Source organism: Pecten maximus, chromosome 19, assembly GCF_902652985.1.
Source record: "Pecten maximus chromosome 19, xPecMax1.1, whole genome shotgun sequence".
Taxonomy (NCBI): domain Eukaryota; kingdom Metazoa; phylum Mollusca; class Bivalvia; order Pectinida; family Pectinidae; genus Pecten; species Pecten maximus.
The window spans coordinates 25,763,475-25,790,274 of record NC_047033.1 but is presented as its reverse complement, the minus strand read 5'-3'; the positions used below and the strand labels follow the sequence as shown (position 1 = coordinate 25,790,274).

At 41.7% G+C, this 26,800-nt stretch overlaps 2 protein-coding genes across 4 annotated transcripts in view; one reads left to right on the top strand and one right to left on the bottom strand.

Annotated features, from left to right (window-relative positions):
- The window catches only part of LOC117317668 (probable G-protein coupled receptor 158), a 51,644-nt gene extending 34,358 nt beyond the window's left edge, over positions 1-17,286 (bottom strand). For all 3 annotated transcript variants that reach the window (XR_004530220.1, XR_004530221.1, XM_033872540.1), the window contains exon 1: positions 15,682-17,286. Coding sequence is in view for 1 of the 3 variants with exons in the window: in XM_033872540.1 (XP_033728431.1) it covers positions 15,682-16,256 (575 nt within the window). In the remaining 2 variants the exon portion in view is untranslated. The remainder of the gene's footprint in view (positions 1-15,681) is intronic.
- On the top strand, positions 17,260-22,701 carry LOC117317493 (proline-rich protein 36-like). The gene is made up of 6 exons (XM_033872304.1): positions 17,260-17,353; positions 17,941-18,574; positions 18,743-19,465; positions 19,634-20,830; positions 20,882-21,727; positions 22,284-22,701. Exons 1-6 carry the CDS (start codon positions 17,260-17,262, stop codon positions 22,699-22,701), a joined length of 3,912 nt encoding a protein of 1,303 aa, XP_033728195.1.
- Positions 22,702-26,800: the final 4,099 nt, after the last annotated feature.

Sequence of the window (26,800 nt, the reverse complement as noted above, 5' to 3'; positions counted from 1 at the left end):
GGTCTGACACCCCACCCGACACATCAATCTGGTAACATCAGGTCTGACATCCCATCCGACACCTTAATCTGGTAACATCAGGTCTGACACCCCACCCGACACGTCAATCTGGTAACATCAGGTCTGACACCCCACCCGACACGTCAATCTGGTAACATCAGGTCTGACATCCCATCCGACACCTCAAATCTGGTAACATCAGGTCTGACACCCCACCCAACACGTCAATCTGGTAACATCAGGTCTGACACCCCAGCCGACACGTCAATCTGGTTACATCAGGTCTGACACCCCACCCGACACGTAAATCTGGTAACATCAGGTTTGACACCCCACCCGACACGTCAATCTGGTAACATCAGGTCTGACACCCCACCCGACACGTCAATCTGGTAACATCAGGTTTGACACCCCACCCGACATGTAAATCTGGTAACATCAGGTTTGACACCCCACCCGACACGTAAATCTCGTAACATCAGGTCTGACACCCCACCCGACACGTCAATCTGTTAACATCAGGTCTGACACCCCACCCGACACGTCAATCTGTTAACATCAGGTCTGACACCCCACCCGACACTAGTTACGTAAACATACATATCTCATTTTACTATAATAATATAATGTTTGTGATTCGATCTACACACTTTAAAGCATATCTAATTTGCGTGTAATACTAATTACAGTCGGGAGATATCATAACACCGTTCGTATGTATCTTCCACCCCACCAAGACAACAACAGACAGGTATAGATATATACATCATTCATGGTTCATTAATACTGATTTCGCCAATTACAACGGCACTCTGGGGAACTGAGGCTGACAGATACCTTATAAAGAATAAATGTTCAACCAAACCGTGATAATTTGTACCATACAGGGATAGTATCTACGTTATCATACAGGGACAGTATCTACGTTATCATACAGGTATAGTATCTACGTTATCATACAGGGATAGTATCTACGTTATCATACAGGGATAGTATCTAAGTTATCATACAGGGATATTATCTATGTTATCATACAGGGACAGTATCTACGTTATCATACAGGGACAGTATCTACGTTATCATACAGGGACAGTATCTACGTTATCATACAGGGACAGTATCTACGTTATCATACAGGGATAGTATCTACGTTATCATACAGGGACAGTATCTACGTTATCATACAGGGATAGTATCCACGTTATCATACAGGGATAGTATCTACGTTATCATACAGGAACAGTATCTACGTTATCATACAGGGATAGTATCTACGTTACCATACAGGGACAGTATCTACGTTATCATACAGGGACAGTATCTACGTTACCATACAGGGACAGTATCTACGTTATCATACAGGGATAATATCTACGTTACCATACAGGGACAGTATCTACGTTATCATACAGGGATAGTATCTACGTTACCATACAGGGACGGTATCTACGTTATCATACAGGGATAGTATCTACGTTATCATACAGGGACAGTATCTACGTTATCATACAGGGATAGTATCCACGTTATCATACAGGGATAGTATCTAAGTTATCATACAGGGATAGTATCCACGTTATCATACAGGGATAGTATCTACGTTATCATACAGGGATAGTAGCTACGTTATCATACAGGGATAGTATCTACGTTATCATACAGGGACAGTATCTACGTTATCATACAGGGATAGTATTTAAGTTATCATACAGGGATAGTATCTACGTTATCATACAGGGACAGTATCTACGTTATCATACAGGGATAGTATCTAAGTTATCATACAGGGATAGTATCTACGTTATCATACAGGGATAGTATCTACGTTATCATACAGGGACAGTATCTACGTTATCATACAGGGATAGTATCTACGTTATCATACAGGGACAGTATCTACGTTATCATACAGGGATAGTATACACGTTATCATACAGGGATAGTATACACGTTATCATACAGGGATATTATCTACGTTATCATACAGGGATATTATCCACGTTATCATACAGGGATAGTATCTACGTTATCATACAGGGATATTATCTACGTTATCATACAGGGACAGTATCTACGTTATCATACAGGGATAGTATCTACGTTATCATACAGGGACAGTATCTACGTTATCATACAGGGACAGTATCTACGTTATCATACAGGAATAGTATCTACGTTATCATACAGGGACAGTATCTACGTTATCATACAGGGATAGTATCTACGTTATCATACAGGGACAGTATCTACGTTATCATACAGGGACAGTATCTACGTTATCATACAGGGATAGTGTCTACGTTATCATACAGGGATAGTATCTACGTTATCATACAGGGATAGTGTCTACGTTATCATACAGGGATGGTATCTACGTTATCATACAGGGGTAGTATCTACGTTATCATACAGGGGTAGTATCTACGTTATCATACAGGGACAGTATCTACGTTATCCATACAGGGATAGTGTCTACGTTATCATACAGGGATATTATCTACGTTATCATACAGGGATAGTATCTACGTTATCATACAGGGACAGTATCTACGTTATCATACAGGGATATTATCTACGTTATCATACAGGGATAGTATCTACGTTATCATACAGGGATAGTATCTACGTTATCATACAGGGACAGTATCTACGTTATCATACAGGGATAGTATCTACGTTATCATATGTATGTGAAGCCATCGCCAGTACTTATGTAAAACACTATCAAGATCACGATGCTATCCTAGACATAAATTCTATGTCTGTGACCAGAATTATTAACATACGTCGTCATATGACTGTATGCACTAGGTTGCTTAGTTCAGTCCGGCATAAGTGACTGATCAATACTCACTGTCGGCCGCGTGGCACGATAGATGTACAGGCGAGATGTCAGACGTACAAAGTCTGCTGACGTCTGAGTGGTAGGCCCAGATTACACTGACATCTCGACTCCACCCGACATTCTATAACGGGGGCACTTCTACCTCCATAATGCATGCTATGACACTTGTACTCTCATACAAACGTGGGGTGGTCGATAATACCTATCACTATATCGCATGTGGAGCGACAGATCCCTGCATCTTAGTCCGAAACCCTCAAATGAATAGTTTCTTGTCTCACGTGAGCTTAATACGAAAGAATTTGAAATATTGTATACAAGTGTGATATTGCGGAGAGGGGGATGTTTGATATCAACATCAATAATTTAATGGACTGGCGTAATTGATTTGGCCAGAAAACGCGTTGGGTGATATCAAAGAGACTTATATCGAGTGACGTAATCTCATAGCTAAGCATTAACGAAGGAATTCAACATTCGCGGGATACAAATTCATCGTCGTGGCCATGAAGGGTACACTTATAGTTCTCTGATGTACATTTATATGACGGTACATAAGGACACCAGTACCTAGCCCGAGTTTCCTCCGGCCCTGATACCATGTCTTGTGTAGGGCCCCTGGTGTCAGGGCCAGAGGAAACTCGGGCTAACCAGTACCTATCTGTATATAACGGTACATTAGACACCAGTACCTATCTGTATATAACGGTACATTAGACACCAGTACCTATCTGTATATAACGGTACATTAGACACCAGTACCTATCTGTATATAACGGTACACCAGTACCTATCTGTATATAACGGTACATTAGACACCAGTACCTATCTGTATATAACGGTACATTAGACATCAGTACCTATCTGTATATAACGGTACACCAGTACCTATCTGTATATAACGGTACATTAGACACCAGTACCTATCTGTATCTAACGGTACACCAGTACCTATCTATATATAACGGTACATTAGACACCAGTACCTATCTATATATAACGGTACACCAGTACCTATCTATATATAACGGTACATTAGACACCAGTACCTATCTGTATATAACGGTACACCAGTACCTATCTGTATATAACGGTACATTAGACACCAGTACCTATCTATATATAACGGTACATTAGACACCAGTACCTATCTGTATATAACGGTACATTAGACACCAGTACCTATCTGTATATAACGGTACATTAGACACCAGTACCTATCTGTATATAACGGTACATTAGACACCAGTACCTATCTATATATAACGGTACATTAGACACCAGTACCTATCTATATATAACGGTACATTAGACACCAGTACCTATCTATATATAACGGTACACCAGTACCTATCTGTATATAACGGTACACTAGACACCAGTACCTATCTGTATATAACGGTACATTAGACACCAGTACCTATCTATATATAACGGTACACCAGTACCTATCTGTATATAACGGTACACTAGACACCAGTACCTATCTATATATAACGGTACATTAGACACCAGTACCTATCTATATACAAGAGGCCCATGGGGCCTGTATCGCTCACCTGGTTCGATTTGACCAAATGTCAAAATAATGTTCATGTTCAATTCCTTTTGTTTGTTAACCTCAAACAATGCTATTTATGGTTATAGCGTGGGGATCCCAACTGCTTTAAAGAAATAATGAAGTCCAGACTCTCTGAGTTTACAACATGCATTTATAACTTTATGACTAGTAGTGATTTAAAGGAATTACCTCTATTTCCCATATGGGGCCCCGCCCCTTGTGCCCCTCAGGGGTCAGAGTCACCATTTATGCAAAATCTGTTCCCCTTCCCCCAAGAATATTTCTTACCAAATTGGGTTCAAATCCATTCATAACTTTATGACTAGTAGCGATTTGAAGGAATTACCTCTATTTTCCATATGGGGCCCCGCCTCTTTGGCCCCACGGGGGTCAGAGTCACCATTTATGCAAAATCTGTTCCCCTTCACATAAGAATGTTTCTGACCAATTTGGGTATAAATCCATTCATAACTTTATGACTAGTAGCGATTTGAAGGAATTACCTCTATTTCCCCATTAGTCCCCGCCCCTTTGGCGCCTTGGGGGTCAGAGTCACCATTTATGCAAAATCTATTCCCCATCCCCAAAGGATGTTTCTGACCAAATTGGGTTCAAATCCATTCATAACTTTATGACTAGAAGCGATTTAAAGGAATTGCCTCAATTTCCCCTATTGGGCCCCGCCCCTCAGGCCCCTTGGGGGTCAGAGTCACCATTTATGCAAAATCTGTTCCCCTTCCCCCAAGAATGTTTCTGACCAAATTGGGTTCAAATCCATTCATAACTTTATGACTAGTAGCGATTTGAAGGAATTACCTCTATTTCCCATATGGGGCCCCGCCCCTTTGGCCCTTGGGGGTCAGAGTGACCATTTATGCAAAATCTGTTCCCCTTCCCCAAAGGATGTTTCTGACCAAATTGGGTTCAAATCCATTCATAACTTTATGACTAGTAGCGATTTGAAGGAATTACCTCTATTTCCCCATTAGGCCCCGCCCCTTTGGCCCCTTGGGGGTCAGAGTCACCATTTATGCAAAATCTGTTCCCCTTCCCCAAAGGATGTTTCTGACCAAATTGGGTTCAAATCCATTCATAACTTTATGACTAGTAGCGATTTAAAGGAATTGCCTTAATTTCCCCTATTGGGCCCCGCCCCTCAGGCCCCTTGGGGGTCAGAGTCACCATTTATGCAAAATCTGATCCCCTTCCCTGAAGGATGTTTCTGACCAAATTGGGTTCAAATCCATTCATAACTTTATGACTAGTAGCATTTTGAAGGAATTACCTCTATTTCCCCATTAGGCCCCGCCCCTTTGGACCCTTGGGGGTCAGAGTAACCATTTATGCAAAATCTGTTCCCCTTCCCCAAAGGATGTTTCTGACTAAATTGGGTTCAAATCCATTCATAACTTTATGACTAGTAGCGATTTGAAGGAATTACCTCTATTTCCCCATTAGGCCCCACTCCTTTGGCCCCTTGGGGGTCAGAGTCACCATTTATGCAAAATCTGTTCCCCTTCCCTGAAGGATGTTTCTGACCAAATTGGGTTCAAATCCATTCATAACTTTATGACTAGTAGCGATTTAAAGGAATTGCCTCAATTTCCCCTATTGGGCCCCGCCCCTCAGGCCCCTTTGGGGTCAGAGTCACCATTTATGCAAAATCTGATCCCCTTCTGCCAGGGATGTTTCTGACCAAATTTGGTCAAAATCCAATAAGAACTTTTTGACTAGTAGCGATTTGAAGCAAATGTTGACGGACGGACGACGGACGACGGACGCCGCACCATGGCATAAGCTCACCGGACCTTCGGTCCAGGTGAGCTAATAACGGTACATTAGACACCAGTACCTATCTGTATATAACGGTACATTAGACACCAGTACCTATCTATATATAACGGTACAGTATACACCAGTACCTATCTGTATATAACGGTACATCAGTACCTATCTGTATATAACGGTACATTAGACACCAGTACCTATCTGTATATAACGGTAAAGTATACACCAGTACCTATCTGTATATAACGGTACATTAGACACCAGTACCTATCTATATATAACGGTACAGTATACACCAGTACCTATCTGTATATAACGGTACATTAGACACCAGTACCTATCTGTATATAACGGTACACCAGTACCTATCTGTATATAACGGTACACCAGTACCTATCTATATATAACGGTACATTAGACACCAGTACCTATCTGTATATAACGGTACACCAGTACCTATCTATATATAACGGTACAGTATACACCAGTACCTATCTGTATATAACGGTACAGTATACACCAGTACCTATCTGTATATAACGGTACAGTATACACCAGTACCTATCTATATATAACGGTACATTAGACACCAGTACCTATCTATATATAACGGTACATTAGACACCAGTACCTATCTGTATATAACGGTACATTAGACACCAGTACCTATCTATATATAACGGTACACCAGTACCTATCTGTATATAACGGTACATTAGACACCAGTACCTATCTGTATATAACGGTACACCAGTACCTATCTGTATATAACGGTACATTAGACACCAGTACCTATCTGTATATAACGGTACATTAGACACCAGTACCTATCTGTATATAACGGTACAGTATACACCAGTACCTATCTATATATAACGGTACACCAGTACCTATCTATATATAACGGTACATTAGACACCAGTACCTATCTATATATAACGGTACATTAGACACCAGTACCTATCTATATATAACGGTACATTAGACACCAGTACCTATCTATATATAACGGTACATTAGACACCAGTACCTATCTATATATAACGGTACATTAGACACCAGTACCTATCTGTATATAACGGTACATTAGACACCAGTACCTATCTGTATATAACGGTACATTAGACACCAGTACCTATCTGTATATAACGGTACATTAGACACCAGTACCTATCTGTATATGACGGTACAATACCAAGGTCGGATACAGAATTTCAGTTGGACCCGCGGACCCCCGCGTGTCACACTACGGGGGGTCCGGGGGTACTCCCCCTGGAACAAATTTTAGCAGGTAAATGCAAAATCCTGCATTCTAGTGTATTTCACGATAGATTCATACAATTTTAGCTCCCCCTACCGCTTAAATCTGCCAGTGAAAAAGTTTCCATTTTCTATTACATAAAACGAACTTATAGGTCGCCTACGCTTAGTCTTGAATTACAGACGTCCGTGAATTTCGTATTAAATATTTATACAATGTCCATTTTCTGGCCGAAAGTTGTTGGCTGAAAATGTCTGACATTTGAGTATCAACGACTCATCCGACGAATAAATGGTGGGCTAACCGATTGGTTAATCGAGGGAATGTTAGCAGTTTAGATTCGCTCCCAATACCCCATCACGGTGATAATGATTCTCCAGGCTGGGTATTCATTTCCTGTACCAAGTGCACGCTTTATTTAAAAGAAACATCAAACTGTTGTAGGGTCTAATGTATTAGTGTACCGCGAGCATACAGATAAATTAACAAGATAAAACATCGGTATCTTGGCGCCCAAACCATTTGAGACCACATCGATACAAGACAGAAGAAGGACCATTTGCCTTTCTGATCTGGAGATATCTGTTTGTGTTATCTCTGTAACAATCAAATGTTACACTAAAACAAGTGCAGTTTTTCCGCTCCAAACGTTGACCTTTATAACCCGCATCACGAATGCTTCATAATGATATACATGCACAACATTTGTCGGTTTCTCGGGAAGCTGAGAATCGGACCGGTTTGTGTTGTTGTTTTGGGCTCTTAAGACACTTTACCCTAATTGCTCTGGATGCCATGCGACTGGCCTCATGTATGATGTTCAGTGAGGTAGTCACCAACTACTACACGGATACCCCGCCTAGCGGTGGCTACGGTTTCCCGGCACTTTATCACTAGCCCTCCACCTTGGGTCGAGTTTGAAAGCCACGTGGGGCAGTTACCTGGTGCTGACCGTTTGGTGGTTTTTCTGCGGGTACTCCGGCTTTCCTCCACCTCAAAATCCTGGCACGTCCTTAAACGACCCTGACTGTTATAAGAACGTTAAACAAAATGATCCAAATATCTTTATCTCGCTTTAAGGTATACAAATAATGATGGATTATAGAAACACTTCTATCAATTTTAAAATTGTGTCATTAGTCCATATCGGTGTTTTTTTTATCACCGATATAATCCCTGTATCATCTGCGTACGTACATTTTCTGTATAGCAAAAGTCGGACACTTAAATAATTAAGAAATTGATTTTGACTGACAGAAGGATCACGGACGCAAGGTAGTAGGATAAAAATAACTTAAAACTTACTTTTCGCCAGCATTGTGCGGGGTTGGTTTGGGTTTGTATTGTTTAACGTCCTATCAACAGCTATGCACATATTGTCGAGTGTAGTGTGTTGAGAAGAGCAGAATACCACAGTATGTCAGGATTTACAAGTATATAAATTTAGTAAGATATTTCAAAATGTCGAGACATGCATGGCAAGTCAACAGGTTGTTCCAATACACCATTGTCTGGGTCGAGATGACAAATATCCGGATCGACCAGAAACCAATTATTCGCGAAGTAATATAGTATGATAACTCATAGATCAACTTTTTCATCTAAAAAACAATCCCCTGCTTCGACCCGTCCGTTACTTCGGACGTCTCGCGACGATATCAACTTTCAAAATGACCACACCTCTGACCACAGCTTTAAAACCGATTGATTAAACCATCTTAAAACGGATGCGGATGGTCAGTTTGACATCAGGATACAGAAATTTGGTAGATAAAGCCTTTTGTATATCACAATAAATGTAGACATTGTCTAATTTACAATAAGGCCCTGTACAAACTTAATGGTGAGATTATAGCGAAATAATGTACAAAGAATGATATCACAGATAACTTTATTTATGACACTAGATGAAACATTTCTATGTTTGGTTTGGTTTGTTTTTTGTTTAACGTCCTATTAACAGTCAAGGTCATTTAAGGACGTGCCAGGTTTTTGAGGTTGAGGAAAGCCGGAGTACCCGGAGAAAAACTACCGGCCTACAGTCAGTACCTGGCAACTGCCCTACGCGCAACCCAGAGGTGGAGGGCTAGTGATAAAGTGTCGGGACACCTTAACCACTCGGCCACCGCGGCCCCTTCTATGTAATTTAGTTTTAAATCATAATCATACACTGCAAGGCACTGTAAAAACATCTCTTTCATAAGCTACAGAAACTGGAAAGAAATTATCGTTTAAAACAGTTGTTTTTGCTGTTGTCGGTTTTGTGCCTCAGGAAGCTGCATCAGTTAGTAATATAGTATCTTATAAAGGAGAGAAAGTGATGAAGTTATAAATATATCAACATGTTCTGTGTTTTGACGAGGGAAACGCTAACTTTCTCTTAGATACAGTTTTCCACACACTTAAAGAGTTGTTCAGATGTAATTAGAAAACAATGTTTTCAATTCTCCAAAAGAGACCAACTACAGAATTTACATGCAAGATTTACGTTTAGAAAAATACTTGATACATCTCTCTCCACAATGAGCTAATGCTTACTGTAACTTTCGAAGATGAAAAGTATTATTATCGATTGAGCATGGCAGGTGGGAAAATATCTAGAGAAAATTGAAATTTGAAACACTTGTAATTAAAACGAAATTGTCTGGAGTCGAACGTTATATTTGTTCAACTGCTATGATCGAAAAATATTATCCACTAGGAAAAAATCTCAAGATGCTATTTTGAAATATTCAAAGTTTAAAGGTCAATTTTCTGTTTGATTTTGAAATTAATGGCGAATTCAGTGAAAATTAAAATTGACTGACTCAATTCTGCTAATTAGTACCCTTTCATATCAATGTATGTACATGTATATGTCCTGTATATAATTCTCTACACTGTATCATCTACACTGTATCAATGTATGTACACGTATATGTCCTGTATATAATTCTCTACACTGTATCAATGTATGTACATGTATATGTCCTGTATATAATTCTCTACACTGTATCAATGTATGTACATGTATATGTCCTGTATATAATTCTCTACACTGTATCAATGTATGTACATGTATATGTCCTGTATATAATTCTCTACACTGTATCAATGTATGTACACGCATATGTCCTGTATACAATTATCTACACTGTATCAATGTATGTACATGTATATATGTCCTGTATATAATTCTCTACAATGTATCAATGTATTACATGTATATGTCCTGTATATAATTCTCTACACTGTATCAATGTATGAACATGTATATGTCCTGTATACAATTATCTACATTGTATCAATGTATGAACATGTATATGTCCTGTATACAATTTTCTATACTGTATCAATGTATGTACATGTATATGTCCTGTATATAATTCTCTACATTGTATCAGTTTACGAGAATAATTTCATTGTCGTTATCTTTATTTCTTATGAAATCAAATTGTATTTTCTCGTCAGATTTGTAACATTAAGACTAGTTAAATCATCTCGAAAAGTTAACCCTAACATTATTATCATTTTTGTGTTTCTTTACCTCAACCTAAATGATGCGGTGACTGAAAACAACATATCTAACGTATGTACCTTACGATTTGCCCTATCACCTGCAATATGCTTTGACAAACTCCATCGATGAATTGCATTATTTTTTTTTTAATATTGCAGTCAGAGTTCATTGATGTAGATCGGGTTATCCTCTTCCATATTATACTCCAAAGAACGGCCAATTTCCCCCTGTTCTATAGGGCCATATCCGAGGATAAGCCCATTCCCCACTTGTGTCCATTTTCAGTTCAGTAACCCCCCCCCCCCCCCCCCCCCCAATCCCGCACTTTTGTCCATTTTCAGTGCAGTAACCTCCCCACCCGACCCCGACCCCCACCCCCGGACTTATACCCGGTAAAATACGGTATTACACATCGTCCACCGAACATAGGTTTAGTCGGACCCAGTGCCGTATTAGACCATTACTTACGAGACATATATATTATGTAAGTAGTATGGGGAGCGGACTCTTTGATACTTATCCTCGAGATGTTCGTTAAGGAAGACCCACACCGAGATTCGGTGATAATGAGATCGCATATAAAAGTTTGTGTATTTTAAACACACACAGAGTCAGAAACACTGCGTGTGAGCTCATTGAAGTCGGGGCTTCTCATGCAACAAACCAACTCGTAACAAGTACCCAGAAATATCTTCAACAAGGATGGTCGGTAGTTAACAATTATGTGGGTAAACAACCTAAAACCTAGAGAAACCCGACCGTTATAGACAGAAGTCCTTTATAAAGAAAACCTGGTAATGAAGGTCACACAAAGGGCCAGGGAAAAGTGATCGTTATAGACAGAAGTCCTTTATATAGAAAACCTGGCAATGAAGGTCACACAAAGGCTTTAAGGGCCAGAGAAAAGTGACCGTTATTGACAAGGTCCTTTATATAGAAAACCTGGCAATGAAGGTCACACAAAGGCTTTAAGGGCCAGAGAAAAGTAACCGTTATAGACAGAAGTCCTTTATATAGAAAACCTGGCAATGAAGGTCACACAAAGGCTTTAAGGGCCAGAGAAAAGTGACCGTTATTGACAAGGTCCTTTATATAGAAAACCTGGCAATGAAGGTCACAAAAAGGCTTTAAGGGCCAGAGAAAAGCGACCGTTATAGACAGAAGTCCTTTACATAGAAAACCTGGCAATGAAGGTCACAAAAAGGCTTTAAGGGCCAGAGAAAAGTGACCGTTATTGACAAGGTCCTTTATATAGAAAACCTGGCAATGAAGGTCACAAAAAGGCTTTAAGGGCCAGAGAAAAGCGACCGTTATAGACAGAAGTCCTTTACATAGAAAACCTGGCAATGAAGGTCACAAAAAGGCTTTAAGGGCCAGAGAAAAGTGACCGTTACAGACAAGGTCCTTTATATAGAGGTCCATACATAATACAAAGGTTCTTAAAATACATTGTAAAAGACGTACTTCATACCTCCTAAGGGGAGGTTCGAGCACATTTCCTATATCATCCCGGATAAAATAAACGGCAACTTTCCAGACAAATTCGACAACACGCCGATAAAATCAGACACAGCTTAAGGTCTTACGGTACGATGTAAACTGTCTACACGATACTCGATAAAGGTAGATTGATTGAGGTTTATAGACACGAGGACGGCTGTTTTATATAGTAGTAGAGAGATTGAGGTTTGTAGACACGAGGACGGCTGTTTTCTATAGTAGTAGAGTGATTGAGGTTTGTAGACACGAGGACGGCTGTTTTCTATAGTAGTAGAGTGATTGAGGTTAGCATACACGAGGACGGCTGTTTTCTATAGTAGTAGAGAGATTGAGGTTAGCATACACGAGGACGGCTGTTTTCTATAGTAGTAGAGTGATTGAGGTTAGCATACACGAGGACGGCTGTTTTCTATAGTAGTAGAGTGATTGAGGTTTGTAGACACGAGGACGGCTGTTTTCTATAGTAGTAGAGAGATTGAGGTTTGTAGACACGAGGACGGCTGTTTTCTATAGTAATAGAGTGATTGAGGTTTGTATACACGAGGACGACTGTTTTCTATAGTAGTAGAGGGATTGAGGTTTGTAGACACGAGGACGGCTGTTTTCTATAGTAGTAGAGAGATTGAGGTTTGTATACACGAGGACGACTGTTTTATATAGTAGTAGAGTGATTGAGGTTTGTATACACGAGGACGACTGTTTTATATAGTAGTAGAGTGATTGAGGTTTGTAGACACGAGGACGACTGTTTTCTATAGTAGTAGAGAGATTGAGATTACTATAGTAGTAGAGTGATTGAGGTTTGTATACACGAGGACGACTGTTTTATATAGTAGTAGAGAGATTGAGGTTTATATACACGAGGACGGCTGTTTTATATAGTAGTAGAGAGATTGAGGTTTGTAGACACGAGGACGGCTGTTTTATATAGTAGTAGATTGATTGAGGTTAGCATACACGAGGACGGCTGTTTTATATAGTAGTAGAGTGATTGAGGTTACTATAGTAGTAGAGAGATTGAGGTTTGTATACACGAGGACGGCTGTTTTATATAGTAGTAGAGAGATTGAGGTTTGTATACACGAGGACGGCTGTTTTATATAGTAGTAGAGAGATTGAGGTTTGTATACACGAGGACGACTGTTTTATATAGTAGTAGATTGATTGAGGTTAGCATACACGAGGACGGCTGTTTTATATAGTAGTAGAGTGATTGAGGTTACTATAGTAGTAGAGAGATTGAGGTTTGTAGACACGAGGACGGCTGTTTTCTATAGTAGTAGAGAGATTGAGGTTTGTAGACACGAGGACGGCTGTTTTATATAGTAGTAGATTGATTGAGGTTAGCATACACGAGGACGGCTGTTTTATATAGTAGTAGAGTGATTGAGGTTACTATAGTAGTAGAGAGATTGAGGTTTGTAGACACGAGGACGGCTGTTTTCTATAGTAGTAGAGTGATTGAGGTTTGTAGACACGAGGACGGCTGTTTTATATAGTAGTAGAGAGATTGAGGTTTGTATACACGAGGACGACTGTTTTATATAGTAGTAGAGAGATTGAGGTTTGTATACACGAGGACGGCTGTTTTCTATAGTAGTAGAGTGATTGAGGTTTGTATACACGAGGACGGCTGTTTTATATAGTAGTAGAGAGATTGAGGTTTGTATACACGAGGGCGGCTATTTTCTATAGTAGTAGAGTGATTGAGGTTTGTAGACACGAGGACGGCTGTTTTCTATAGTAGTAGAGAGATTGAGGTTTGTATACACGAGGACGGCTGTTTTCTATAGTAGTAGAGATATTGAGGTTTGTAGACACGAGGACGACTGTTTTCTATAGTAGTAGAGAGATTGAGGTTTGTATACACGAGAACGGCTGTTTTATATAGTAGTAGAGAGATTGAGGTTTGTAGACACGAGGACGGCTGTTTTCTATAGTAGTAGAGATATTGAGGTTTGTAGACACGAGGACGACTGTTTTCTATAGTAGTAGAGAGATTGAGGTTTGTATACACGAGAACGGCTGTTTTATATAGTAGTAGAGAGATTGAGGTTTGTAGACACGAGGACGACTGTTTTCTATAGTAGTAGAGAGATTGAGGTTTGTAGACACGAGGACGACTGTTTTATATATTAGAAGAGAGATTCAGGTTTGTATACACGAGGACGACTGTTTTCTATAGTAGTAGAGAGATTCAGGTTTGTATACACGAGGACGACTGTTTTCTATAGCAGTAGAGAGATTGAGGTTTGTATACACGAGGACGGCCGTTTTCTATAGTAGTAGAGAGATTGAGGTTTGTATACACGAGGACGGCCGTTTTCTATAGTAGTAGAGTGATTGAGGTTTGTATACACGAGGACGACCGTTTTCTATAGTAGTAGAGAGATTGAGGTTTGTATACACGAGGACGACTGTTTTCTATAGTAGTAGAGTGATTGAGGTTTGTATACACGAGGACGACCGTTTTCTATAGTAGTAGAGTGATTGAGGTTTGTATACACGAGGACGACTGTTTTCTATAGTAGTAGAGTGATTGAGGTTTGTATACACGAGGACGGCCGTTTTCTATAGTATTAGAGTGATTGAGGTTTGTATACACGAGGACGACTGTTTTATATAGTAGTAGTGATTGAGGTTTGTAGACACGAGGACGACTGTTTTCTATAGTAGTAGAGAGATTGAGGTTTGTATACACGAGGACGACTGTTTTATATAGTAGTAGAGTGATTGAGGTTTGTATACACGAGGACGACTGTTTTCTATAGTAGTAGAGAGATTGAGGTTTGTAGACACGAGGACGGCTGTTTTCTATAGTAGTAGAGAGATTGAGGTTTGTAGACACGAGGACGGCTGTTTTCTATAGTAGTAGAGAGATTGAGGTTTGTATACACGAGGACGACTGTTTTCTATAGTAGTAGAGTGATTGAGGTGTGTATACACGAGGACGGCCGTTTTCTATAATAGTAGAGAGATTGAGGTTTGTATACACGAGGACGGCTGTTTTCTATAGTAGTAGAGTGATTGAGGTTTGTATACACGAGGACGACTGTTTTCTATAGTAGTAGAGAGATTGAGGTTTGTAGGACGGCTGGACACAAGTATTAATAGTACAAGAATCAATTCAGATAGCAAAGTTTGATTTTGGGGATTTTTTTTAACCAATGTATTTCTTTTGAAACATCTTACGCAACCCATACATCACAGAAACCAACATAACTTACCCAAACGCCGGCTGATCTTGGACAAGCCGGAAGAACGGTGCTGAATAGGTAATGATCCATTTTTCCTGGTTACGACAGTCAAAGTAAGGGTCGGTCCAAAACCCTTCGTGTTTACCAATGTAGGCCGTGTGATTTTCAGCAGCTACTTTTGAGGCGCCTTCTGTTTTCCACACTTTTGAATAATTCCTGGCTTTAAGGACTGTATAATACTCGGAATTTTTATACATGGGATTAATTGCGCCCAAATTTGAAGGAAAAGAACTCCCGGAAGTTGATTTTGAAACATATGGAAAGAATCCATTTTCAAACGCTATCCCACTTCCGGTTATATGCGAGTCATTTTGGACATAATATTTAAGGATAGCAGTATACACAGACACATGCGAATCATTTAGGTCCCGAATATCGACACTTTTTTCATTAAAATGAAGACTAGTCAATCCATTAGCAACGTCTATAGCCTTCCCGGCTTGTAAAGCAAACAAATCATGGAAGTGAGATTTTGAGTATTGAAGATTAAATTCGTCTAGCGTAAGGGGTTCAAAGCCGGCGTTATTACACTCAGTCTGTGACATAGTCCTGTTGGACAAAGTACTAACTATGTAGGATAGTGCTAAACTTGCACTTTTGGCATTTTCCTCCTTTTCTGCGTTGTATAAATGGTGTAGAGGTCACAGCGGATATGTCCCGTTTCTGATACAGAGGCGGCTCCGTTTTCTTTATAGCAAAATACCGAAGTCGTGACAGTTGACTTATATCTGAACAGTTCGCAAAATCGAGAACATTTAGGGACATAAACAAGACTATTGTCGCAATGAAAGAAAACAGACGGATACACACAATATACAGATCCATTATTGCAGTTGTGTCTTGACAAGGTTGTCTCATACCAAACAATGCATTAACTATACAGTTCTAACATATCGCCTATACAGACTTGCATTATTGCAGATTTTCATATGGTTTAACTATAGTTGGTTAATTGAAAAACATTTATACAACTGATTTCATTTCAGCTTAATAGCAAACAACGGATGCTTCGGAGTTTTTGTGAATGTGATGTTTTTTGGTAATAAATTTACTGTAGAGATGCGACACAAGGTATCGATGAAATGTAGAAAGCCGAGAACTCGTGATCACGGATACTGACAAATACATTACAATGGAAACTATCACCATAGACATAAGCCTCTTGCTAATCAACAGTCCTGCAGACGGAACCTCGGCTGAAATCACATCCATTTCATTCACCAAAGTCTCGTCCCTGTGAAGATTAGGACCGCTAGGAATGGTTGTGTCCAGGCTTCTCCAGGAACACACACTCCCATATAATTTCTCTGTAGTTATTCCATGTGCTTCTCACCAATGCACTAGTCCATTGCATGGTGACAATTATACACATGGACGTTGAATGTCCAAATACAAACCTTCTCGCATGTTTCACATATAGCAATCCTGCATTGATTTGACGTCAAATTTGTTGTTTATCCATCCATGCTTTTCACCTTCAAATAGACATTTTCGCGTGGCTTTCCGCAGTAGCCCGTCTATTTAACATCAGGCCACACCGAGGCAACAATGGCGGTATCTGCGAAGCCAGCAACATCACAGTCTCATCACAGAGCTCTGTCAGTAGCGGCAGAAACCGGCATTGCAAAGAAGGCAAACGGTCGTCTGCTACTAGCGCGAGATTCCCGCCAATATTGGACGAAAAGAGACTACCTGCTGTAAGGTTGTGTGGAGCGTACACACACGGATAACAAGTATCACAGTTTTACTTTGTACAGCTCGTATTAATCCATTGATCTACACGGCACGCTTGTGTGTGAGAAATAGACATCAGTGTTAGACAGAGTAGTACACACACGAGTTCGCGGTATAGACATCACTGAACTCAACCATTTTTCACAGAATCGTCTCCATATATAAGTACACATATGTATCTTTCTCATCACCTCAACAGAATGCTTTATTCGCGTATTGGAAATGCATTACGACTCATTATTTCCCCATATGTGTGAACCTGTTTGAAACATTTTGTTCTATCATAACATACTTTCCAAAGCACATGTAGATCATGGCTGGTGTTACCGCTAAGTACCGGGAAAATTTTAGCCCCCGGCATCTCGTGCATCTGTCGGAACGATTAGTAGTTACATTTATCAGGAAGGCCGATGTACAGGGTTCACAGCTAAACAGAAACCCAGAGTGCACCTGTCCAGTCTGACAAGCACTTGTACCTGTCTAATCTGACACCAGAAATAAAGGAGCGAACGTATCTGTGTAATCCGACACCAGGGCTAAGGGACCACCCGTATCTGTCTAGTCCGACACCAGGGCTAAGGGACCACCCGTATCTGTCTAGTCCGACACTAAGGCTAAGGGACCACCCGTATCTGTCTAGTCCGACACTAAGGGACCACCCGTATCTGTCTAGTCCGACACCAGGGCTAAGGGACCACCCGTATCTGTCTAGTCCAATACCAGGGCTAAGGGACCACCGATATCTGTCTAGCCCGACACCAGGGCTAAGGGACCACCCGTATCTGTCTAGTCCGACACCAGGGCTAAGGGACCATCCGTATCTGTCTAGTCCGACACCAGGGCTAAGGGACCACCCGTATCTGTCTAGTCCGACACCAGGGCTAAGGGACCACTCGTATCTGTCTAGTCCGACACCAGGGCTAAGCGACCACCCGTATCTGTCTAGTCCGACACCAGGGCTAAGGGAACATCCGTATCTGTCTAGTCCGACACTAAGGCTAAGGGACCACCCGTATCTGTCTAGTCCGACACCAGGGCTAAGGGACCACCCGTATATGTCTAGTCCGACACCAGGGCTAAGGGACCACCCGTATCTGTGTAGTCCGACACTAAGGCTAAGGGACCACCTGTAGCTGTGTAGTCCGACACCAGGGCTAAGGGACCACCCGTATCTGTCTAGTCCGACACCAAGGATAAGGGACCACCCGTATCTGTCTAGTCCGACACCAGGGCTAAGGGACCACCCGTATCTGTTTAGTCCGACACTAGGGCTAAGGGAACATCCATATCTGTGTAGTCCGACACCAGGGCTAAGGGACCACCCGTATCTGTCTAGTCCGACACTAAGGCTAAGGGACCACCCGTATCTGTGTAGTCCGACACTAAGGCTAAGGGACCACCTGTATCTGTCTAGTCCGACACCAGGGCTAAGGGACCACCCGTATCTGTCTAGTCCGACACCAGGGCTAAGGGACCACCCGTATCTGTCTAGTCCGACACTAAGGCTAAGGGACCACCCGTATCTGTCTAGTCCGACACTAAGGGACCACCCGTATCTGTCTAGTCCGACACCAGGGCTAAGGGACCACCCGTATCTGTCTAGTCCAATACCAGGGCTAAGGTACCACCGATATCTGTCTAGCCCGACACCAGGGCTAAGGGACCACCCGTATCTGTCTAGTCCGACACCAGGGCTAAGGGACCATCCGTATCTGTCTAGTCCGACACCAGGGCTAAGGGACCACCCGTATCTGTCTAGTCCGACACCAGGGCTAAGGGACCACCCGTATCTGTCTAGTCCGACACCAGGGCTAAGCGACCACCCGTATCTGTCTAGTCCGACACCAGGGCTAAGGGAACATCCGTATCTGTCTAGTCCGACACTAAGGCTAAGGGACCACCCGTATCTGTCTAGTCCGACACCAGGGCTAAGGGACCACCCGTATCTGTCTAGTCCGACACCAGGGCTAAGGGACCACCCGTATCTGTGTAGTCCGACACTAAGGCTAAGGGACCACCTGTAGCTGTGTAGTCCGACACCAGGGCTAAGGGACCACCCGTATCTGTCTAGTCCGACACCAAGGATAAGGGACCACCCGTATCTGTCTAGTCCGACACCAGGGCTAAGGGACCACCCGTATCTGTTTAGTCCGACACTAGGGCTAAGGGAACATCCATATCTGTGTAGTCCGACACCAGGGCTAAGGGACCACCCGTATCTGTCTAGTCCGACACTAAGGCTAAGGGACCACCCGTATCTGTGTAGTCCGACACTAAGGCTAAGGGACCACCTGTATCTGTCTAGTCCGACACCAGGGCTAAGGGACCACCCGTATCTGTCTAGTCCGACACCAGGGCTAAGGGACCACCCGTATCTGTGTAGTCCGACACTAAGGCTAAGGGACCACCCGTATCTGTGTAGTCCGACACCAGGGCTAAGGGACCACCCGTATCTGTCTAGTCCGACACCAGGTCTAAGGGACCACCCGTATCTGTCTAGTCCGACACCAGGGCTAAGGGAACACCCGTATATGTGTAGTCCGACACCAGGTCTAAGGGACCACCCGTATCTGTCTAGTCCGACACCAGGGCTAAGGGACCACCCGTATCTGTCTAGTCCGACACCAGGGCTAAGGGACCACCCGTATCTGTCTAGTCCGACACCAAGGATAAGGGACCACCCGTATCTGTCTAGTCCGACACCAGGCCTAAGGGACCATCCGTATCTGTCTAGTCCGACACCAGGGCTTAGGGACCACCCGTATCTGTCTAGTCCGACACCAGGGCTAAGGGACCACCCGTATCTGTCTAGTCCGACACCAGGGCTAAGGGACCATCCGTATCTGTCTAGTCCGACACCAGGGCTAAGGGACCATCCGTATCTGTCTAGTCCGACACCAGGGCTTAGGGACCACCCGTATCTGTCTAGTCCGACACCAGGGCTAAGGGACCACCCGTATCTGTCTAGTCCGACACCAGGTCTAAGGGACCACCCGTATCTGTCTAGTCCGACACCAGGTCTAAGGGACCACCCGTATCTGTCTAGTCCGACACCAGGGCTAACGGACCACCCGTATCTGTCTAGCCCGACACCAGGGCTAAGGGAACACCCGTATCTGTCTAGTCCGACACCAGGGCTAAGGGACCACCCGTATCTGTCTAGTCCGACACCAGGGCTAAGGGACCACCCGTATCTGTGTAATCCGACACCAGGGCTAAGGGACCACCCGTATCTGTGTAGTCCGACACCAGGGCTAAGGGAACATCCGTATCTGTCTAGTCCGACACCAGGGCTAAGGGACCACCCGTATCTGTCTAGTCCGACACCAGGGCTTAGGGACCACCCGTATCTGTCTAGTCCGACACCAGGTCTAAGGGACCACCTGTAGCTGTGTAGTCCGACACCAGGGCTAAGGGACCATCCGTATCTGTCTAGTCCGACACCAGGGCTAAGGGACCACCCGTATCTGTCTAGTCCGACACCAGGGCTAAGGGACCATCCGTATCTGTCTAGTCCGACACTAGGGCTAAGGGACCACCCGTATCTGTCTAGCCCGACACCAGGGCTAAGGGACCACCCGTATCTGTCTAGTCCGTCACCAGGGCTAAGGGACCACCCGTATCTGTCTAGCCCGACACCAGGGCTAAGGGACCACCCGTATCTGTGTAGTCCGACACCAGGCCTAAGGGACCACCCGTATCTGTCTAGTCCGACACCAGGGCTAAGGGACCATCCGTATCTGTCTAGTCCGACACTAGGGCTAAGGGACCACCCGTATCTGTCTAGCCCGACACCAGGGCTAAGGGACCACCCGTATCTGTCTAGTCCGACACTAGGGCTAAGGGACCACCCGTATCTGTCTAGCCCGACACCAGGGCTAAGGGACCATCCGTATCTGTCTAGTCCGACACCAGGGCTAAGGGAACATCCGTATCTGTCTAGTCCGACACCAGGGCTAAGGGACCACCCGTATCTGTCTAGTCCGACACCAGGGCTAAGGGACCACCCGTATCTGTCTAGTCCGACACTAAGGCTAAGGGAACACCCGTATCTGTCTAGTCCGACACCAGGGCTAAGGGACCACCCGTATCTGTCTAGTCCGACACCAGGGCTAAGGGACCATCCGTATCTGTCTAGTCCGACACTAGGGCTAAGGGACCACCCGTATCTGTCTAGTCCGACACCAGGGCTAAGGGACCACCCGTATCTGTCTAGTCCGACACCAGGGCTAAGGGACCACCCGTATCTGTCTAGTCCGACACCAGGGCTAAGGGACCATCCGTATCTGTCTAGTCCGACACTAGGGCTAAGGGCCACCCGTATCTGTCTAGTCCGACACCAGGGCTAAGGGACCACCCGTATCTGTCTAGTCCGACACCAGGGCTAAGGGACCATCCGTATCTGTCTAGTCCGACACTAGGGCTAAGGGCCACCCGTATCTGTCTAGTCCGACACCAGGGCTAAGGGACCACCCGTATCTGTCTAGTCCGACACCAGGGCTAAGGGACCACCCGTATCTGTCTAGTCCGACACCAGGGCTAAGCGACCACCCGTATCTGTGTAGTCCGACACTAAGGCTAAGGGAACACCCGTATTTGTCTAGTCCGACACCAGGTCTAAGGGACCACCTGTAGCTGTGTAGTCCGACACCAGGGCTAAGGGACCATCCGTATCTGTCTAGTCCGACACCAGGGCTAAGGGACCACCCGTATCTGTGTAGTCCGACACTAAGGCTAAGGAACCACCCGTATCTGTCTAGTCCCACACCAGGGCTAAGGGACCATCCGTATCTGTCTAGTCCGACACTATGTCTAAGGTAACACCCGTATCTGTGTAGTCCGACACCAGGTCTAAGGGACCATCCGTATCTGTCTAGTCCGACACCAGGGCTAAGGGACCATCCGTATCTGTCTAGTCCGACACCAGGTCTAAGGGACCATCCGTATCTGTCTAGTCCGACACCAGGGCTAAGGGACCACCCGTATCTGTCTAGTCCGACACCAGGGCTAAGGGACCACCCGTATCTGTCTAGTCCGACACCAGGTCTAAGGGACCATCCGTATCTGTCTAGTCCGACACCAGGGCTAAGGGACCATCCGTATCTGTCTAGTCCGACACTAGGGCTAAGGGACCACCCGTATCTGTCTAGCCCGACACCAGGACTAAGGGAACACCCGTATCTGTGTAGTCCGACACTAGGGCTAAGGGAACACCCGTATCTGTCTAACCTGACACCTGGTCTGGTCCTAGGGTAGCCACACTTCTGAGGTGTACCCGTACAACATTATATATCCTTTGCCTAATAATATATAATACTCCAGAGCAAATTTTATTCAAATCCATTCAGGCGTTCAGGACTAGTAGCGATTTAGAGGAAATGTTGCATGAATTGACGGCAACGGGACAGAAGAGGTAATAAATAAACAAATAAATAAAATGAATAAATAAACAAAAAAAATAGATATATATAAATAAATAAATAAATAAATAAATAGTTATATAAATAAATAAATAAATAAATAAATAGTTATATAAATAAATAAATGAAATCGTTTTGCAAATTATTGCAAAAAAAGAAAAGGAACTAAAATAGTATACTATAGCTTATTCGTCACCTAAAAGACCAGAACACATCATTTTGTATATCCTTCTGTACTGTATGTCTTTGTTACTGAATATGGAATATTTCATTTCAGTTCTAAAACAGTGGAAAATTTTGGGGGGAAATAGCATAATCGCAAATATTTTTCTACTTTTCACAATACGCAAATATCCCGGAACTTTTGCGGGGAGGGGTTATCATAACGATAACAAGAAATATCTTTAAAAAAGATAAACGGCATAGTTTTAATGCTGGTGGTTATAACATAAAACTGCTTGTGAAATAAATGAACGAACTAATGTGTTTCAGCACAGAAAACAAAATTATATCAGTTTGAATGATTTTTGGTGGTAATAAGACTGCATTTGAATCAGGAATATGATTTTATTAATGTATTATTTGAAAAGATACATCCACTTATTCAGCTTGCAATCAATCTTGACTTTATTTCGTTTTTAACTGCATACCTGCATTTTTCATTTACCGCTACATTGACCAATCACATACTTCATCTTGACCAGTAACGCCACCTGTCGCGTCATATCCGGGCCAAGAGAATATTATACGGCTATGCCGAAAAAATTATAAAAGACATTGACTTGTAAAATAAAAGACAGCGGTTTTGCCTGATATCATGTTTGAATTATACAAAATACACACAAGATATTAGCACATTTTAGAGAAGGATAGAGTACAACTAAAATGAATTAAACAGAACCATACATCTGTTCCGTCCTTCATGGACTTGTCACTGATGTTAAGGGTCTAAAATATTGATACTAAAAGGTAAGAAGACATGTCATAACGGGAAGATGCAATTAACCTTTAATTCAATAGTATGGTGGCATTGTTTCTTAAAAATATACAAAACGAAATATCAAAAGCTACAATTGGTGAAATTAAATAATACATATCAATAAATTACATCGGCATATCGTCGTAACTCTATATAAATTTTATAGATTTGTATACCTCAACATTATATAGATTTGTATAGATTTATATAGATTTTTATAGATTTGTATACCTTTATATAGATTTGTATACCTTTATATAGATACGTTTACATATAAATTGTGTGCATTTATATATATTTTTATACATTTATATACATTTATATAGATTTACATAGATTTATATACTTTTATTTTGATTTATAAATATTTTTATAGATTAACATACATTTAAATATAGATTTTTATGTATTTATATCGATTTTAAAATTGATTTGTTTTATAGATTTTTAAAGATTTATATAGATTTTTATAGATTTGTATACCTTTATATAGATTTGTATACCTTTATATAGATACATTTACATACAAATTGTGTGCATTTATATATATTTTTATACATTTATATAGATTTATATAGATTTACATAGATTTATATACTTTTATTTTGATTTATAAATATTTTTATAGATTAACATACATTTAAATATAGATTTTTATGTATTTATATCGATTTTAAAATTGATTTGTTTTATAGATTTTTAAAGATTTATATAGATTTTGCAATGTAAAGATACAAAAGAATTTTATGTGCATATCCTTAACAATGTCGCTGGTTAAATTAATTAAAAATGATATGACATTTATGGCAGACACCGGGAAAGCGCTAGTAGTGTTTACAACCTGCAATCTCAAATGATTATACAAAGGCACATGATTTATTAGCACATACCTTTCAATATAACTTGGAATTTAAATATACTTCGGCCAAAAATTATGTTAACTGTATAAAACAGCTATTTCAGCCTTCTATGACCGTCAGTCGTCAGTGCAGCTTAAGGCCTAAAGTACCTTGAAGGCGGCGGTGGAAAATCAAAAAAGGTTGAACGAAAATGAATATTTACTAAAAATATTCTAGTCATGTCACACACGAGTGCTGTCGTATAGGAAATATATGACACATACTACACACGTGTACTGTCGTGTAGGACACACGTGTATACATGTAGTCGTGTATTATATATATGACACACACGTGTACAGCCGTGTATTATATATATGACACACACGTGTACAGCCGTGTATTATATATATGACACACACGTGTACTGTCCTGTATAATATATATGACACACACGTGTACAGCCGTGTATTATATATATATGACACATACGTGTACAGCCGTGTATTATTTAAGCATTGAACTGTTTTTGTATGGTATTTATGATCTATTTGAATGCCAGAGCTTTGCAAGCAAACATAATGTGGATACAGAAACAGTTTAACGCTTATATTTACATTCCTTTTACTTTTTTTTTTATTTTTTTTTAAATGCTAAAATTCATATTTAGAAATCATAATTCCCGCCTTACCGACAGTCAGTAGATTTTTTTTCAGTCGTTGGAACAGTCGGAACATGGTCGCGTGCTTTTTGGCAAACAAAATAGTACATGGAATTAAAAAAAAAAAAAACTCAGTTTTGTTAATCATTTCATTATCAACGTAATGCGCAAATGGCATATTTTTTAAAACAAATAATGTAGACAAAATAATTAGTCGTTAAACTTCATTATCCTGGATATTGTAGTTCCGGTTTGTGTTGTATTAATACGCTGATAAGTGTAGCGCGTGATGGATGGCGTTTAAACGTACATCAATGCCAGAGCTCTCAAACAGACTATATAGTGACAATGCCAGACAAATGTAAATATATATATATAACACACACGTGTACTGTCGTGTATGAAATATATGACACACACGTGTACAGCCATGAATGATATATATGACACACACGTGTACAGTCATGTATTGTATATAACACACACGTGTCCTGTCATGTATTGTATATTACACACACGTATACAGCCGTGTATGATATACATGACACACACGTGTACAGTCATATATTGTATATGACACACACGTGTACTGTCGTGTATTATATACATGACATACACAAGTGTCATTTGTTGGTTAGATCGATAGACTTTCCGTACTTGCGTTAACCCCGTACTTCAACGGTTCTGAACGCGGAGCGGATAGCCTCAGCAGCACTATCGAATACTGATGCTGGCAATATCGATCCATCGGTCACGTGATCGCACCTCGTCTTATGTTGGAATACTCTGATTGATTTTTACATGGTTTCCGTCCATCGTTATGTTTTCTGAGCTGATGTACGTTGCACCGAACGCATGCATCGATAGCTATACGACATCGTCCAGTTTGACAACATCGTGCCAGAGTTAAAGACTGTTGATGGTCATACAACATCGTCCAGTTTGACAACATCGTGTTACAGTTACAGACTGTTGATGGTCATACAACATCGTCCAGTTTGACAACATCGTGTTACAGTTACAGACTGTTGATGATCAAACAACATCGTCCAGTCTGACAACATCGTGTCAGAGTTACAGACTGTTGATAATCATACAACATCGTCCAGTTTGACAACATCGTGTACGAGTTACAGACTGTTGATGATCATACAACATCGTCCAGTCTGACAACATCGTGTCAGAGTTACAGACTGTTGATGATCATACAACATCGTCCAATCTGACAACATCGTGTACGAGTTACAGACTGTTGATGATCATACAACATCATCCAGTCTGACAACATCGTGTCAGAGTTACAGACTGTTGATAATTATACGACATCGTCCTGTTTGACAACATCGCGTTAGAGTTACAGACTGTTGATAATCATACAACATCGTCCAATCTGACAACATCGTGTTAGAGTTACAGACTGTTGATAATCATACAACATCGTCCAGTCTGACAACAT

Excerpts from the sequence above, each read along its gene's own strand:
- LOC117317493 (XM_033872304.1), top strand. The coding sequence starts at position 17,260 with ATGGCGGTATCTGCGAAGCCAGCAACATCACAGTCTCATCACAGAGCT. Across the intron at positions 20,831-20,881 it reads CCAGGTCTAAGGGACCACCT|TCCGACACCAGGGCTAAGGG; the intron begins GTAGCTGTGTAG and ends GTATCTGTCTAG. Across the intron at positions 21,728-22,283 it reads CCAGGGCTAAGGGACCATCC|TCCGACACCAGGTCTAAGGG; the intron begins GTATCTGTCTAG and ends GTATCTGTGTAG.